The sequence below is a fragment of the Peromyscus californicus genome, unplaced genomic scaffold (genome assembly GCF_007827085.1).
Source record: "Peromyscus californicus insignis strain IS unplaced genomic scaffold, ASM782708v3 Scaffold_7__1_contigs__length_154581171, whole genome shotgun sequence".
In the NCBI taxonomy this organism is placed as follows: domain Eukaryota; kingdom Metazoa; phylum Chordata; class Mammalia; order Rodentia; family Cricetidae; genus Peromyscus; species Peromyscus californicus.
In genome coordinates this window covers 105,125,155-105,142,875 of record NW_026294595.1, presented here as the reverse complement: position 1 = coordinate 105,142,875, position 17,721 = coordinate 105,125,155, and the positions used below count along the sequence as shown (strand labels likewise).

Sequence of the window (17,721 nt, the reverse complement as noted above, 5' to 3'; positions counted from 1 at the left end):
TTGTTTTATACTGAAATATATTTTCTTGGAGGATTTTTCACAAACTTGCATTTACAAATTAGATGGGAATAAAGGAAGCGACACCTTACCAAGCCCAGAATCTCTTTCCTGTTTTTTTGAGACAGGTCTTGATATGTAGTTCTAGCTGGTTTGGAACTTGTTATACAGCCCAGGCTGGTAGAAGTCATCCTACCTCTGCCTCCTAAACACTGGGATTTCAGTCTTGCACCACCACATCTGTTTGTTGTGGTAGTTGTTTTTGGAGACAGGGTCTTGTCATGTATAGCCTATGCTTGTCTTGAACTCACAGCAGTCTCCCTACTGCAGCTTTCCAAGTATTGGGATTACAGGTGTACGCCACCATGCCTAGCTTCTCTTGCCTTTTAAAAGCATAGTTAGGACAAGGAGTGGCAGAGAGGGAAATGTGGGAAGCTCTAGTGCGGTCCTTTCCTTTAGGCTTTGGTTTCTTTCTGCTAACAAGTGTGTGTGTGTGTGTGTGTGTGTGTGTGTGTGTGTGTGTGTTTGGGGGGGCATGGAGGATAGGATTTTGACATTGACAGATGGGAATGCTGTAGTACACTGGAGTATTGTCTGGGGGCTGCATCAGAAGGCAGAAAGCCAAAGCCCTCTTGCTGACTGGAGGTGAAGGACTCACGGAAGTAGGATGGGATTAGGGGGTCCAGTTCACAGCAATTGCTCTTGGACAGACCTGAGACGATCTTCCATCCCTATTTTTCCAAGCTCTGAAACCACCCAACAACTGCTCATTACTTCCTGTTCAACAGCCAAGGGTCTCAAAGATGTTTCCTCCAACCCTAACAATGGGATGGTCATGGGCTTCCCATACATTCTCCAATCTTTACCGCAGGGCAATGTAGGGGCCTTGCCTCTGTCTTCCCAGATCAGAAGGCCTGACTTCAGTTCCAGCCTAGAGTCAAACCTAGTTTCAAATCCTCATTTACTTCTAGTTAGTCTTACTCACTCACTCATTCACTCATCCACCCATTCATTCAGTGTGTGTATGTGTGTGTGTGTGTGTGTGTGTGTGTGTGTGTGTGTGTATGTGGGTAAAGGTCAGAGGACAGGGGTTTAAACTCAAGTTGCCAGAATTGGCAGCAAGAGCCTTTAGCTGCTGAGCCATCTTGCCAGCCCAAATCTTTCTTTTATAACATATCTGTTTTCACCAATCTCTGGTTTTCAGTTTTCTTTTCTACAAAGAGAAGGATGTTATACATCTCAGAACTGTCATGAGGAATGAATGAAATAATGGCAAAGTATATAGTATGGTTCTTGTGAGAACACACACATGTAATCTTTTTGGTGTGGGTCTTGCTGGATTGGTGCTTGAATTTTATGCCATCTCTCTTGATACCTTCCTCCAGGCTAGAGACAGCTTCTGAGAGAGCAACCACGTGAATAAATAGGTCTCTCTTATAAGTTCCTATTCACAGCCTCAATATAATCAAATATGTGGAGTTCTGTTGCAGAGGCTAGATGGTTCTGCCTCAAGCCTGCTAATCTTAGGCTAGACGGCATACAACAACTATTCTCAATTAGCGTTCCAAATTTATTTACATCTGGACATCTCTGGCTTGTAACTAGCCCCCCACGGGCAGGCACTTCACTTCTTCTGGACTTGTGCTCTGGCCCGCTGAATCTTGTCCGCTGTGGCCCCATCTGTAGCTCCAGTGCAGTGGGACAAAACGAGGCTCAGCTCCGTTTCGTTCCGGTGCTCAATAGCCACATCTGCAGCCTGAGCCACGTCCCTGTGGTTTGAGCAGAAGGGGGATGATGTTGGGGATGTTGGGGCTGTTCCAGGGCATGAGCCCACTCTTCAGCTACCGTACACACAGGTCTCCATCTGACTCACCCAACAAGAAGCAAAGCCTTGACCTTCTGCTCAGGGCCCACCCGGGAAGCATACTTCTTGGCCTCATACTTGTTATGTTGTTTCATGCAGATCTCTACAAAGGGCTTCACAAGACAGAGGAGACAAAGACTAGCCCTCTTTCCTCTCTCTTAGGAGCAGAAGCCCAGAGGACACACTGCCCATAGGTATTTTATACACAGTCATTGTCTCGAGTCTCCTTTCCACCTGTGCGAAACAATATGGAGCTCACCATTTTTATAACAGAAACAACCAAACCGAAGACCTATTAGAGACTTGAGCCGAGTCCTCCTCATGCTCCTCCTCCACCACCTCCACCCTCCCACCACCAAAGTAGGGTTTCTGCCTGCTGTCTTCTCAGGCCTTGTATTTTCTCTCAGGCTGCCACTATCAAATTTGCCCTCAATATGTCTCAAGCACCTCCTCAATGTCTTCCACTGCCTCATAGATGGCCCTTCCTGCCCCTTCTGCCCTCAGGCACATAGTGCCCCCTGTAGTCTTTACTGGGTAAAGCAACTCCTTCCACCACAAGGTAGGAGGCAGGCTTGGGCCTGTCCTCCAGAGTTCCCACACAGTATGTGTCTGCCCACATTCACACAGGCACAAGAAGTACTGGCTCAGAACACAGGACAGTGGAATGGGTGCACAAATGGACCATCGTCCCCATTTCCCATGCCTGGCCCCCTCCCAGGACTACTCTCAGGAGGATCCCTGGCTCACCAGGTAGCCAATCGGTGATTTCTTGCTCTTGGAAAACTTCTCCAGCTCCTCCCAATCTTCCAAATCTGCCAGGGCAGCCAGCTTTAGCCACCAGAGCCTGCAGGGAAGCAGGGCTCAACATAGGTATGCAGGAAAGGCAAGAGGTCCCAGGACTACCTACAGCCGGGATCCTAACCCACCTTTTGTCAGGGATGCGAAAATCACGTGCTAGCTGCTCTGCACGCTTGTTGTGGCCTCCAAGGATAAGAGTGGTGACTGTGTCATGTAGAGACAGGTCTAGGAACTGTCCCCCCAGCTCATCTTCCAGACGCCGCTGTAACCGCAGGAGCCTCATCTGATCCTCTGTGGCCTGGAGACCAGAATGAGGCAGGTTGGGGATGAAGGCCAAGGGAGAAAGACCAAGAAGGCATGACAGGGAGCTTAGAAAAGGCAGTCAAACCTTGGCCGCAAATTCATTCTTGGCCTTGTAGAAGGCATCAGCTGCCGTCTGCAGAGCTGCTACTCGCCCCTCAATTCGCTACACAGATAAAGGTATGCAGAGGACAACGTATTAACTAGCTTTGCCTCTCTCCACCCTTGTGCCCACAGTCAGCCTTATCCACTAGGGGCATTCCTCTGGTGTCCTCGAGAAGCTAGCTAGCTCCTTTGAAATCAGTGTCATATCCTTGCCTCGTGTTCTCAGACTCCTCAACAGTTATGACCAGAGAGGGTGTAACCAAATGCAGAGAGCTAGGTCTCGGTGAAAGAACTGAATAAAAACTAATCCAAAGGCCCCGGCCTCCCTCTGGACCTCCGACCTCTTCAGCGGCATAGCTGGCCCGGATGTGGAAGCTGCCCAGCTCCTGGTGGTTGTCATCTTGATTGTAGAGGTCCTTCAGCGTGTCTAGCTCCTGATGCTTACAGAACTGGGTCATGGGCAGAAGATTAGTCAGGAAAGCCAACTCAAGGGCTCAGAAAGCTCCAACCCGTCCCTCCCCTTCACACGCGTCTACCTGTCGATACAAACTGAGGGCCATGGGTTGGTTCCGCAGCGTCATGAAAAAGTCTCCTCGATTTAGTTCATTCTTTAGGTGCAGCAGCACTGTGAACACTGGCGATGATAAAGTAGGTGGGGCCTCCAGCCCAGCTCTGCACACGATAGGGCTCACTCACCTTCTCACCCCACCGCCACCTGGTCCTCACCCACACCCTGCTCACCCAGGTCAGTGTCTCCACTCTCAATGGCCTTGCTCAGTGCTAGTTTGCTCCTCTTCATCTTTAGGAGAAGAGGTACCTGCTCCCCCGAGCGTGGCTCATACTCCAGCAGCTGTGAGGTGGGTGGGCCAGAAAGCAAAGAGGGGCACGTGCATAAGGGCCTGGACCACTCACCCTGGGGTGTCTGGGAAAGGTAACACAATCACACCTTGATGGCTAGCTCAGTGCGGCCACAGCCATAGGCTCGTGCAGCGATGTCAGAATATGACACACCAGGCGTGTCACCCAGCTTCTGATTGATAGCCCGTGCCACATCCTCATCTGAGACATCTTTCTGCTGCACCTGTAAGTGTGTATGTGGGTGTCACACAAGTCTGGATGTCATTCCTCACCTGCCCAATCCCACAGGACCTCCGTCAGAACCCACCCTTTACTTCCATGCTCTGTATTTCCTCTATGTTTCCAGGGCCCAAGGTTACCTCACATCCCATGTCCTTGCCTTGTAGCAGGCCCAGTGGGCTAGGATCCTGCTGACACCCTGTACTTCAGGAAGGCGCAGGTACTCGCATATCTTGATAGCTAGAGGGTAAAGCCTCCGCAACACAAGTCTGGCAGACAAGGGGGAAGGGACACAGGGCTGAGTCCTCCTAGTCCTAAAAGGCATGTGAGGAGTAGTACCCACAAGACCCCACATAAGGCTGTAATACTACCCACTCTTGCCCTCCTACAGCACCCCTGAGCTTCTGTACCTGTCCAGCAGCACCTGGATGGTGAGCTGCTTGTATCTGAATTTTCCTTGGTTAAGGATCCAATTGGTGTAAGTCCTGTTTGCCAGGGATCTGCAGACCACATCTCCTGCCCCTTCCCCTGCCATGCCCAGCTGTAAACACCCTCATGACATGCAGGAGGATACTGGCTATAGGTCAGAGGGATCCCAATGTGGTAGTCCCTAATAGCATTGAGCACTCGCAGGTCCTGACACATGCGCACGAAACTGTCAGGTGGGAACCTGTCGAGGAAACACTTTCCAAAGGAAGCCGCCTGAGAAGAACCAAAGGGCAATGGAAAAGAACTTCCCTCAGTGCCCAGCCCACCCCATCCCCAGCCCACCCTCCCCCAAAACTGCCTCCAGGCCAACCCTGAGCAGACTCTTCTGCATGTCTGGCTGGTGCTCATGTCCTGCAGCCTCAATGCACTGTTGCACAGCCTGGATCAGCTGCCCCAGCTCCTGGATCTCCCGTAGGTACTCATCTGCTTTCTGGCTCTCTTTCTGTGGGGAGAGGTCCAAAGACGGAGCATCACAGAGAACACCTCACGGTGGCGCCTAGCCTCTTGGGACTACATAGTTCAAATGGCAATGACTTAGAAAGGCCAAACAGACCCAATCCACTCAGTCTACTGGAGGGGCCCACAACTGTTTATTGTGTGGGAGTGGGGTGGGGGTGCTTGACACTTCCTAATAGTAGCACTAACTTGAGCCTGGGTACAGTAGGGATGCCTTGCCCTGCCCAGCCAGTTTAAATGTGCTAGCCTTTGTCAGCTCCAGCCAGTCTTACCTAAACCCCTCCCCTGCCAGGTGGCACCTGGCTTATCATAGGTGCTCAGGCAAGGGCAGAGGGCTGGTCCAGTCAGGAAAAGAGGAAGGGAGAGAGCATCTTGGGAGTCTTAGAAGTTGACCAGAACTTACCTCATACTCCTTCTGGGCCTCCAACAGCAGTGCTCCAGGGGCCATTGAGGCAATTTTGAAGATCTCTTCACTGGCCACTAGGGGAGGAGTTTTTGAGTAGTGATAAAGAAGCATGAAAATTCTCAGCTTGCCCCTAATACCTAGATCCTGTTTGGGGCCATTGTCTTAGGACAGTGTGGTAGTCTGTGGTCAGGAGCACCTGCCTTAGGTAACACTGTACCCTTGTGGGGGCCTCACCTGGGACTTCATGCAGGAATTCATGGGTGCTGCGCGAGAAGATGCGGACCCCATCAAGCTCAGGCACTAAGTAGGAGTCCTCATCTAGCACAAACCTGAGTTTCGTCAAGGCTTCTATCCAAAGACAGGGCACCTCCCTTTTCCCCTCCCTCGCCAGCCCACACAGAAAGCGTTCCAAGGATACTGAATACTTTCAGGTGCATTGCCCACCACCATCAGCCGCCTCTCCCAGGCCACCACAACGGCCCTTTCCTTGCTTCGAGGACGACTACACCTGTGGACAACATGATACACATCTGGGACATTCAGGACATCGGGCCCATGGCCATGTCTTCTACATCACTGCTTGCACCCCTTTTCCTTGGGACAGCCTTGAACATACTGTGTCCCTTAGTCCATTTCTCTGGCTATATAGTGACCCATGTGCTTCCCCTCTTGCTTTGGCACTACCAGTCAAGTGGCCCACAGAGGACAATGGTCCTTTAAGGGTGGGCAGAGAAGAGAATGCCTAAGCTCCACTTAGTCTGAACAGAAGACAGGATGACTCAAGTTATCCCAGGGAACAAGGCTATGCTCTAACCCCAGCTTTAAAGAACGCCTCTCTCCTCACCAGACCATCTGCTTCGGGGGTGCCCGGATGTTGCAGTTGAACTCACACAGCTTCTCCTGAAATGGCACAGCATGTCAAGGCTCTGTCCCAGCAGTGACCCTGCTGTTGAAAAGCCATGACCCTATTCACAACGGATCTCCCCTGGACAGAGCACACTACCCTTTGTTGTTTTAGAACCACACCTTGAGTGACGCTGTCCCCATCCAGATGTAGCCCGTGTCTGTGAAGAGTGCCAGGTAACGATACGTGAAGGATACAGCCATCTGTAGGAAGCTGCTCACTCCCGGGGCTAGACCAGCAGGTGTCTGGGGCAGAGCCAAGGAGGAAACCAGATAAACTGACTTCTCAAGGCCTTCCTACTGCTTAGCCAGCTCTTCCATTTCATTCCCACTTCGGTTCTCACCACTGTGGAGCACGTGGCATGATCCAAGAGGTAAAGATCAGGTCCTACAGCCAGAAGAATGTGCGTTACTCTGTCGTGGCACAGTGTGGTCCAACATGAGGGTGCACTTTGCAGACCTGTGACAGAGAAGAGGATACTTTGGAATGACCAGAGCCCACAGTGTCTGTCTCTTCTGGTCCCAGTCTGGAGGCACATTTGTGGTACTGAAGGGCTCTCTTAAGTATCAGGGCTTACCTGGCACCTCTGGCATCCGACGGAGTTTGAGGTCACCCACATTGGCACTCAGGGTGAAGCGAAAGGCCCCTGTGAGGATGGCCACCCCAGAACCAAACTCAGTGTGAAAGATCCGGGCGTCCAGGACTCGGTTCTGAAGCACCTCCTAGCAAAAGGGACCATGGGTTAAGAAATCTACAGGTGGGGCTGGAGAGATGGCTCAGAGGTTAAGAGCACTGACTGCTCTTCCAGAGGTCCTGAGTTCAATTCCCAGTAACCACATGTTGGCTCACAACCATCTGTAATGAGATCTGGTGCCCTCTTCTGGCCTGCAGGCATACATGCTGTATACATAATAAATAAGTAAATCTTTAAAAAAAGAAAAGAAAAAAAAAAAAAGAAATCTACAGGTGATGAGGCTCTTCCCTCCTCAGGCTCCTGTGGCCCTTACATTGCCCATGCTGAAGTGCCTCCGGAAGTCTCCATGAAGCCCATAAACTAGCACTGCACCGTCTTCTTGCACACAGAGCAGCTCCTCCTCAGCTGACCAGCCGAGGGCCACCACAGGCCCACTCTTCCACTGCAGAGAGAGGTTCCTTTGGCTTTTCTTGGAGTCAGCCAGCCTTGCCCATCACGTGGTAGGGATAGGCCCCATGCTTACCAGCAGGCTGGCCAGTGGCATGCCAGAAGCAGAGTAGATCTCCAGTACTGGCCGCACGCTGGCAGTCTTCTCTTTTCTCCAACAGTTCCTCAGGAGAGCTGCATTTTGAGAAGGGACTTCTGTCCTAGATCCTCAGGCCCCATATGAGGTAAGCCTCCTGGAGTAGTTCCTCATGCCACCCCATGGCAATCGAGGGACCATGAGGTTAAGAAATCTACAGGTGATGATTTCTCATGAGGACCCAAATTAGAAGCATTTTAGCAAGGTGGATTGGCAGAGAACAACCCTGGGGCCCAACAACACATAGTAGAAATAGAGGGGTGCATACCAATCGGACCCCCATAGGGTGCAGCAGCCACCAAACAATCCTTGAGTTCCTCCTTCAGGTCCCAGTCCATGCTGTACAGTTCATATTTCCTGCCCACGGAGATAAACAGATTAGCTTCCCCATGATCCTGTATCTAGATAGAATGAGGCCCAGAGAAATGCCGGAAATTACCATTTTCCTCTGCAGGTTGGTAGTGGAGGAGAGTCCTCCTACACACACCCAAGAGGCAGAGAGGAGGAGGAGGACTAGAAACTGACCAAATTACAGAGGCCTCTGAACCACAGGTTGAGATAGCATAGCATATTGGCAAGGAAGGCTGTAGCTTTTGAGGCAAATATCCAATATTGGTAGGAGCAACTGCGATGTGCAGGTCATGTACAAGACACTGGAACGGTGCTAAGGTAGGGTGCGGGCTCTGGCTGGAAACAGTGGGAAAGGGAGACTTTCAGAGGCCTCCTCATGGAAGAGGAGACCGCTTCTATTTCTGCTTCCAATGAGGAATAAGATTGTGCTCTTTATGTCTAGGGGTCAAACTAGATTAGAGATGAAGCCAGTTTTAGCAGCACTGAGTTGACAGTTCCTGAAAGACACCCCAAAATGAGCTCTTCAATGAGATAGGGCTAGAGACAGTCTGGCTGGTGGAGTCCTGTGAATCCTGGCTTATATGAGATGACAAAATCTCAGGCAGGCAGGAAGACTGCAACCCTATGCATGTGTGAATGTATGCTGCATGAGAAGGAGCTGACGCTCCAAACACGCTATCACTGGATGCTTGGAGGTAGGGGAGGGAATGGCCCTCTTGGGGCTCTAGCCAAAATAATTTAAGGAAAAAACAACAAGCAAACAAACTAAATCAGGCATAGTGGCTCACACCTGGAAGCCTAGAGCTTGAGAGGCTATGGCAGAAGTATTATTTCAAGTTCAAGGTCAACTTGGGCAACACTAGTAGTTCTAGACCAAACCTGAACTTCAGCCTCCTCCCAGCATAAAAACCCTAGACTTATATTTTGGAGAAAGAGCAAAATTGTTACTATAAACTGTGCCCCTATCATCTTAGAATTTGGAATGCTTTGTGTGATAGCTGTTCTTGCTTGTCAACTTGACTACATGTGGAATGAACTAAAACTCAATTGGCTAGGCACACTTGGAAGGGATTTTTTTCTTAATTAAACCATTAGAAATGGGAAAACCCACTTCTAATCTGGATCTTTGAGGTGGGAGGATCCACCTTAATCTGGACTTCACCTGATAACAGCCTATATAAACGATACGGAGGAAGGAAGCTCTCTCTTAGCCTGCTGGCACCCTCTTGCTAGCAAGTCCACTCCTTCCTTGGCACTTGTATGATATATTGTGTACCCTAGTAAACTTTGCCAAATCTACCCTTTTATCCTATCATTTCTATATAATACATTTCTATATCACATTAGAGCCTACTTTGGGATTCCATCATCTACTGAAGACCAGCTGAGACCACCCACCTTATGGACTGAGCAACTACTGGATTCTTGGACCTTCAGTTCATATGCAGCTATTGTTGAATTAACTGGACCCCGTAAGCCATTCTAATAAATCCCTCATATTATATATTTTAATGTATAATACATATTATAATACATATAATACATAATATAATATAAATATATTATAACAGGTAAACATTAAATATATTCATAATATATTATATATATTCTATATCTATCCATTCATCTATTTATATGTGTGTGTATATATATATATATATATATATATATATATATATGGATCCATCTATAGCTATCTATGGATTTATTCTATAAGTTCTGTTTCTCTAGAGAGAACCCTGACTAATATACTTTGAAATCTTTATTTTCTTGAGTGTTGTTTCAGATTTTGGAACATTTTAGATTTTGGAGTTTCAAATTAGATGATAAACTGGCTAAGTCTACACAAATAGTCTAAATTACAAAGAACTCTGAAATATGAAATACTTATTTCAGTTTAAATGAGGGACACTCAGCAAAGCAGTAAGGACAGTAAGAGAACTCAGCAACAAACGTCAGCCCATTTTCTATGGCAAGAAATTTTCCATTCACAGTAAGACTGGTGTAGAATGAGAGAAAAGGAGGGAAGTGGAGGGGGGTGAGAAAGGACGAGAGAATGAATGAAGAATGAAAATGATTGAGAAAACACTCAACTTGTTTTTGTTTTTGCTTTTTGAGACATGGGCTTACAGGCTGCCCTGGCTCTTGCTATGTAGGCCAGGCTAGCCTAGAATTCATAGCTATTTGCTTCTTCATTTGCCAAGTGCTAGGAATAAAACATGCATTCACCACACTTGACTTATAAAATTAACTTTTAAAAGATTCTAGTTATGCCAGCAATGGTGGCTCATGTCCTTAATTCCAGAACTCAGCAGAAACAGAGGCAGAGGTAGAGGGGCAGGGGGAAGAGGGCGGGGGCAGAGGGGCAGGGGGAAGAGGGGCAGAGGGGCAGAGGGAAGAGGGACAGAGGGGCAGAGGGAAGAGGGACAGAGGGGCAAAAGGACAGAGGGGCAGAGGCAGAGGCAAGAGGATCTGTGTTTGAGGCCAGTCTGGCCTATATAGTGAGTTCCAGATTGGCCAGGATACATAGATCTTGTCTTTAATAAAGTAAATATCAAAAAATAAACAAAATATTCTATTTATGATAGCAATAAAAATTTTAAGATATTTAAGAATAAACCTCATGAAAAACACAATAAAATCATACCAAATTTTCCTCAAGGATACAGAAGACATGGTTAAATATTGTAAGATGATCCACAAATGTACAATTATTCTGACAAAAATTCTTCCCAATATTTTCTTTACAGAAATGCATACATTGACTCTAAAGTTCATGGTTGCAAAAGGGACTCTTTGAAACAGAAAATAGTAGAAGGTATTTAAGAGCATTTGAAAATATAAGAATACACACACACACGTATATGTATATATCAGATCTAAAACATACTATATAAACTAAAGTTAATCAGAATTGCTGTTTTGAGATAGAAATATGAAAACAGATGAGAGGTTGGAGAGATGGCTCGTGGTTGAGAGCTCATACTACTCACGCGGAGAACCTGAGTTCCACTACTATCACCCGTAACTCTAGCTCCAGGGGACCTAGTCCCTCTTCCGCACTGAGGGCCTGTACCCACACTCACAGACATGCTTTAGAAATAATAAAAATAAAACTAAAAAAGAGTCAGGTACAGTAGTGCACACTTTTAATCACAGCTTCTATCTCCTTCGTGCTGAGTCACATAGTGGCTTGAAGATTTTTAAATTTTACAATACATATACATTTGATATTTTGTTACTATATTCACTGAATGAAAATACAGGAAAACATACCCTTTTTTTGTTTGTTTTGTTTTTTGAGACAGGGTTTCTCTGTGTAATTTTGGTGCCTGTCCTGGAGCTCACTCTGTAGACCAGGCTGGCCTCGAACTCACAGAGATCTGCCTGGCTCTGCCTCTCAAGTGCTGGGATTAAAGGCGTGTGCTACCACCGCCCAGCAGGAAAACATATCTTAATTCAGACTTAGCATGCCAGTTACAAACTGACAGCTGTTCAGTTCCAAAATCTTACATTCTACAATAATGACCATTATTCCTTCAAGCCCGTCTCTCAGTAAGGCCAATGTGACGCTTTCTCAGTAGAGGGCGCTAGAACACTAAACAACACACAGGACAAGCACTTGATGCTTTCCTGTTGCTGCCAGCCTTGGGGTATGAAGAGACTTGGTGGTGGCGCTCAATTCCAGTCATGTGACCACATCCGGAAAACCCTGCCTAGGTCCTGATCACTTTCTCAGGGCTCTTCTGCAGACACTACACTCTAAGCTTTCTGTTCATATCAGACTACCCACTTGTCTGTACACCTTCTTATCTGGCTATATACATATTTTGCATACTAGTATGTTTCTAGCCTTTACACGCTATACATCCAGTCTTTGGGTGTGGCTTGCCTTATAGATGCTGGGTTCCAGGGCTCCCAACTGTCCCTTTATCTCCATTCTTGTATGTTCACACCTTGCTTGGACTACTAACTAATCATGACCTGAGAAGCAGAAAGCTCCTATGACAGGTCTAAGATGATCACTTGGAGCTTACATAGTTGCTATCACTGAAAATCAACACAATTTTAATTTTGTGGGTTTTTAAATTACAACAGTTGAGTCTATCAGCATGTCATATCTTATGTGGAAGTTAGGGTACTGATCAGGAAACAATGGGATACCGAAACCTAAATAGGGGTATGTAGTTAGGTCCGAATGAAATTGACCATTGTGTAGCCTCTCTTCTTGGTGAAAGTAGCTTGTCTGTCATCTCTCGGAGAAGCTACCCTCAACCTGAACACCCTATCACGATCTCATTTCCAGCAGATGTGATGGAAGTTGCTGAGCTAGCTAACGGAGTGTTGAGTGTTTAAAGCAGGTCCCCAATATGGCACAATTTTCAAAGGTTCAACCTGCAAGATGATAACACTGGGCTCTGAAGAGGCAGAGATTAGTTCTTATTGGAACAGATATATATTCTGGGTAGACTCACCTTTCTTGCCTATAATGAATGCATTTGTGGGCAATCAGAATCTCGACATATAGAATGCTTTATTCATCACTGTAGCATTCTTCAAAGCACTGCATCTCATCAGTGAGCTCATATCTCAACACAGAGTGCTAAGAAGTCAGCTCTGGGCCACAGAACCAATTGCCATATATTCTAACACCCACAAGAAGCAACCAAGTGTCAGACTGTTTGCTGCTGTGACAGATACCTGAGAGAAACAGCTAAAGGAAGGAAAGATTTGCACTGGCTCACACAATCTGTGGTCGTCTGAATGGGAGTGTCCATCTGTACCCCATGCTGCTTACTGACAGAATGGATAAGGAAAATGGAGTATGTACATACAAAAAAAAAATCTTTCAGCCTTAAAAAATAAGAAATTATGACACATACTATAACATTAACCTTGGGAATACTATAATATTAAGTTAAATAATCCTGTCACAAAAAGACAAATGATAGATATCACTTGCATGAGTTACCTAGAATAGTCAAATTCAGAGAAATGGGAGTGCTTGTTTAATGGGGAATTACTATTTAATAGGTATAGAATTTCAGGTTTGTTAGATGAAAAAAAATTAAATTGGCTGTACACCACAGTAAATATACTCAACACTATTGAACAGTAATTAAACAATGGTTCAGATAAAGGGCTGGGAAAGCAGCTCAGTTGGTAGAATGCTTTGTCCAGCATGCATGAAGCCCTGGGTTCAACGCCCAGTACTAGATAAACCAGGTACACTGGCACATGCCTATATCCCTAACACTTGGTAGGTAGAGGCAGAAGGTTATCCTGGGCTACGTGAGAGCCTGTCTCAAAAAACAAAATCAAGGAGGGCTGGGAAGCCAGCTCAGTGGTTAAGAGCACTGGCTGCTTTTCCAGAGTATCCAGGTTCAATTCCCAGCACCCACATGTTGCCTTACAAATATCTGTAAATTCTGTTCCAAGGGGTCCCATGATTTTTTCTGGTCTTTGTGGGTAATGCATACATGAAGTACACAGGCATACATCTAGACAAAACACTCACGTACAAAAAGATAAAAAAAAGTAAGTAGTGATATTTTCTCTAAAACAAGGCAAAACACACAAAAAAGTTAAGATGACACATTTTGTTATATATATTTAACGATGCTTTAAATAAATATTTATGCTTATTTAAAATACAACTACAACTACAATACTAAAATAATCTCCTGGGGCTAGAGAGATGGCTCAGTGGTTAAGAGCACTGGCTGTTCTTAGAGGTCCTGAGTTCAATTCTCACCAATCACATGGTGGCTCACAACCATTCATAATGGCATCAGATGCCCTCTTCTGGCATGCAGGCGTACATGCCGATAGAGCACTCATACATAAAATAAATAAATCTAAATAATAATAATAATAATAATAATAATAATAATAATAATCTCCTTCCCTTTTAAAAAATAACAGGACTATCCAGTATCAAGAGAGGGAGAAAATAAAGAAAGGAAAACAACCCTATAAGAATAAATTATTCAGGGTTATATAAAATGTATCATCACTTTTCTTCCTTTTACAAATGAAACTATTTCTAAAGTGCCTGAAACTCAATGTGTTCAAAACCAAGTTCAGGGGCTGGGGAGACAGCTAACTCATTCACTAAAGTGCTTGCCGCACAAGCAGGAGACCTTGAGTTTGATCCCCAGCACCCACATAAAAATCCAGGCATGGTAGTGCATGCTTGTGGTTATGGTGCTGGGAAGGTGGAGACAGGTGGATCCCTGGGGAATGCCCAGCCTAATCAGCAAGTCCTAGGTCCAGTGAGAGACTTGGTTTTCAAAAACAGAGTGAATGGCTCCTGAGGAGCACCACCAACCCTCCCCCTTCTGCAAGAGCATGTATACCTACACACACCACAAACACGAACAGACACCCACACATACAAAACAAGTCCATCCTCTTCTCTGCCAAATTCACTTTTCCCTTTTCATGATTTTAAGCTGAGAACCCACGTCCTCCTTGGTTCCTTGCTTCCTCTCACCCCCAAGTTCAGTATTCCCCGTAGTAACCATGATCAAAGGTTGAGTCCTTATCCTCCATGTCATGTGCTGGCTGTAAGCCTTATGAACGTCAAAGGCACTCTATGTCTGTCTCACTTACCGACACATACAGAGTCTGGCAAAGGTAGGATCAAACTAATGAATGGAATCAGCTCAAGTTGCAGTTTTAGGATTAAAAGGGCTAAATCTCTAGAACCCGGTAAGAGATGGTCACCACTTCCTCTCCTCACCTTTTCAAATCCAGCAAGTTCTTGAGAAAATCAATCCAATGCAAAGACTCCTGCCCTACAGATGAGACTCAAGTGAAAAGAGTCTACCTGTACCATTTATCCACTATTCAGAATCACAGACTAAGTCCTAGACGAGGAGATGAATGAAACCAAGCACCTATTCTTAAAACACTTCCACACTGGTGAATAAACTAGAAAATGCTTTTGCATTTTCCTGTCTTAAAAAAATTTTGGGCCAAGAGGGCTCAGCTTTGTGAAGGCACTTGTGACCAGCCTGATGACCTGCGTTCAATCCCCAGATCCCATGTGGTGGGAAGGGGAGAACCAATTCCTCCTACAAGGTGTCCCTGACGTCCACACATGTGCCATGGCACACACACACATACACACACACACACACACACACACACACACACACACACACACAGACTCTAAATATAAAATAAACAATTCTATGTTTTGGCATATAGAGTCTACCACATCCTATTGTTTTTTTGTGGGGGGTAAAGGAAGGGAGGTTTTTCAAGACAGGGTTTCTCTGTGTAGCTCTGGCTGCCCTGGAACTCACTCACTCTGTAGACTAGGCTAGCCTCAAACTCAGAGATCCATTTGCCTCTGCTAGGATTAAAGGTATGTGCTACCACTTACAGAACCACTTAATTACTTAACCTGGACACTCTGTCCCTCAGCTTCCTCATCAGTAAGTTGGAGCAAATCATGATCCTGATTCCATGTGGTGGGATACTTAAGAAACTACACATAAAGTGCTTAGCATAGTGTCCAGTTTAAGAAAGTCTTATTTGTTAGCAACTCAGGACATATATATAATCTCCAGCAGGGTTAACACGTCTAATCATTTCTATGAGTTCAACACAGGTAATGGGAAATTAGTCACTTCTACGACACACGCTCACACTCCTATCTTTTGAAATTTTATGCATCCATGAAGCTAAGATTTCATACAATAGACAGCAGGATCTCTGTTGTAATGAGGTCATTGTCTTCTATGCTCTGATTTAAAAGTACTTTAAAAATAATAGTTAATATTTTATTTTTATTATTTTTTATTTTAAATATGTATTTTGGGACAGAGTCTCATCTTGCCTAGGCTGGCCTCCAATGTATGTACATAGCCAAAGCTGGATTGGCTGTATACATATATAGTGTATATAGTAATGTGATTACAGTGGTTAGTGTCTCGTTGACTTTCTAAAATAAAGTACATACTGTTTCTTTCTAAGATAAAGTATAAACTGATCAGTTACTAATCATGATCCTCCTGTCCAGTAGTATTTTCAGGTGAAATCATTAATAGTTCCTGTTGATTTCAACTAAGTTTTTCATTTTTTTTATTTTTCATATTGTACACGTGTCTAAGAGGAATTATGAATAAACAAATGCAACGTATCTCCAAAAATTATCACAAGGCATCCTTTGTCTAGGAAGTGCATCACATTGTGAACAACAAAATCTCATTTAAAAGTTTGGCTATGAGAATGGTAAACAGTTTCACTAGCGGAAGCAATGTCTTCTATTGAAATAAGACACCAATGCAATGTCTTTGTGATCTACAGGTGCATCAATGAAACATTCTTTGCGATGTTGCAACTAGTTGGGCAACTATTAGCTTTTGTTTGTTTCTGTGTTGTTGTTTTGAGACAGTGTCTTACTATGTTGCCCTTCCTGGCCTGAACTGACTATGTAGACCAGGCTGGCCTGGATCTCACAGAGAGGAGCCGGCCTCTGTCTCTAAGTGCTGGAATTAGAGGCATGGGACACCACAGGCTGGACAACTATTAGGTAACAGGCACTGGTCTAAATATGCACGGGAAGTAAAAGAGACATTCTTAGCCTTCGAGGAGCTCAGCAGAAGAAACCTATACAAATATTGCCTTCATTTGCCACCTATAATAAGACTTTACAACCGAACCCTGAAAGGAACAAAAAATTCTACTGTAAGAAGACCAGGGAGGTCCTGAAAGATGAGCAATAATTCTTCAGTGTGATAAAGAGGTAAATTACAATGCCCACAAAAGAGACGGTAGGGCTATGAAAACACAGAAAGCCATGAAATTGCGTGACGCGATGAGCCTGCAATTCTGTGCGGCTGGAACACGATTAGATGGCTGAGATCAAATCGGAAGCCGCTCAAGGAGACAAAATATAGGCTGGCCAATTGATGTGTGTTCCACAAGCAGTTTGCACTTTCTCTGAAGAAAGTAAATCAGCGAGACGCTAACCACTGCAATCATATTACTAGTTTAGACTTGAGAAAGACCCACTGCTCAGGGCTCTCCAACTTCAGTGAGTTGCCAGTGCCTAGGGTTCTTCATTAACAGTGCCCCAAAGCTGAATGGCTATTCACCCCCTTCTCTCAGCTTTGGTCAGTACTGTCACCCCGCCCGCTGTGGCGATCCCGCCCTCCTCTGAGAGCCCCTGTGGTCTGACTTCAGCAGCAGTTTCCGGAAGGAGACTGGCACTCGCTGTCGCCACGGGTGGCCTTCCTCAATGTGATCTGAGCATCCTTCCGGAGACCGACAGACCTCGGTATTGGGGTGCCTTCTGAGCTTGCCTCCGTTGGAGCAGAGGAAGGAAAGATTGCTGCCCCTAGGCAACCGTGCATAAAGTGGCAGACGCTGGGGCGAGCCGCCCGAGGGGCGGGCGCCAGCACCCCTAGTGACGCAGGGGGGCGAGCGCCGCTGGCTCCGGCGGGGGAGGCTCAAGCCGGCAAACAAGCACGGTAAGCTAGGCGATGGGCGAGAAGGTGAGGCGGCGGGCGGCTCACCGGTAAAAGGCAGAGTCCCCGAGTGGATTCCAATTCGCAGTGTAACAGTCCATGTCGGCTACAGCTGACGGCTAGAGGCGCCGAGAAAACACCCGCTTGGCGCAAGCTCCAGGCCGCACTTCCGCTTCCGCCCGTCGGGGTCACGTGGCGAGGCCGCCATAGCGGCC

At 46.1% G+C, this 17,721-nt stretch overlaps 2 protein-coding genes across 3 annotated transcripts in view; one reads left to right on the top strand and one right to left on the bottom strand.

Annotated features, from left to right (window-relative positions):
* Positions 1–17,717, bottom strand: Vps16 (VPS16 core subunit of CORVET and HOPS complexes). Of its 2 annotated transcripts, XM_052724037.1 has the most exons (24): positions 17,555–17,717; positions 7,942–8,030; positions 7,614–7,711; positions 7,404–7,532; positions 6,974–7,118; positions 6,740–6,855; positions 6,519–6,641; positions 6,337–6,392; positions 5,911–6,000; positions 5,727–5,821; positions 5,490–5,566; positions 4,941–5,072; positions 4,716–4,843; positions 4,552–4,587; positions 4,302–4,410; positions 4,011–4,145; positions 3,806–3,914; positions 3,601–3,698; positions 3,406–3,513; positions 3,048–3,125; positions 2,788–2,957; positions 2,609–2,705; positions 1,871–1,974; positions 1–1,766 (listed from the first exon to the last, which is right to left on the bottom strand). In XM_052724037.1, exons 1-24 carry the CDS (start codon positions 17,605–17,607, stop codon positions 1,622–1,624), a joined length of 2,520 nt encoding a protein of 839 aa, XP_052579997.1. In that variant the 5' UTR covers positions 17,608–17,717; the 3' UTR covers positions 1–1,621. The 2 variants fall into 2 exon arrangements, with proteins under 2 accessions (XP_052579997.1, XP_052579998.1); XM_052724038.1 differs by lacking the exons at positions 1–1,766; positions 1,871–1,974 and adding an exon at positions 1,981–2,095.
* Pced1a (PC-esterase domain containing 1A) overlaps positions 17,224–17,721 on the top strand; it is a 30,083-nt gene continuing 29,585 nt past the window's right edge. Inside the window, exon 1 of the mRNA XM_052724046.1 lies at positions 17,224–17,509. The gene's annotated coding sequence lies outside the window, so the exon portion shown is untranslated. The remainder of the gene's footprint in view (positions 17,510–17,721) is intronic.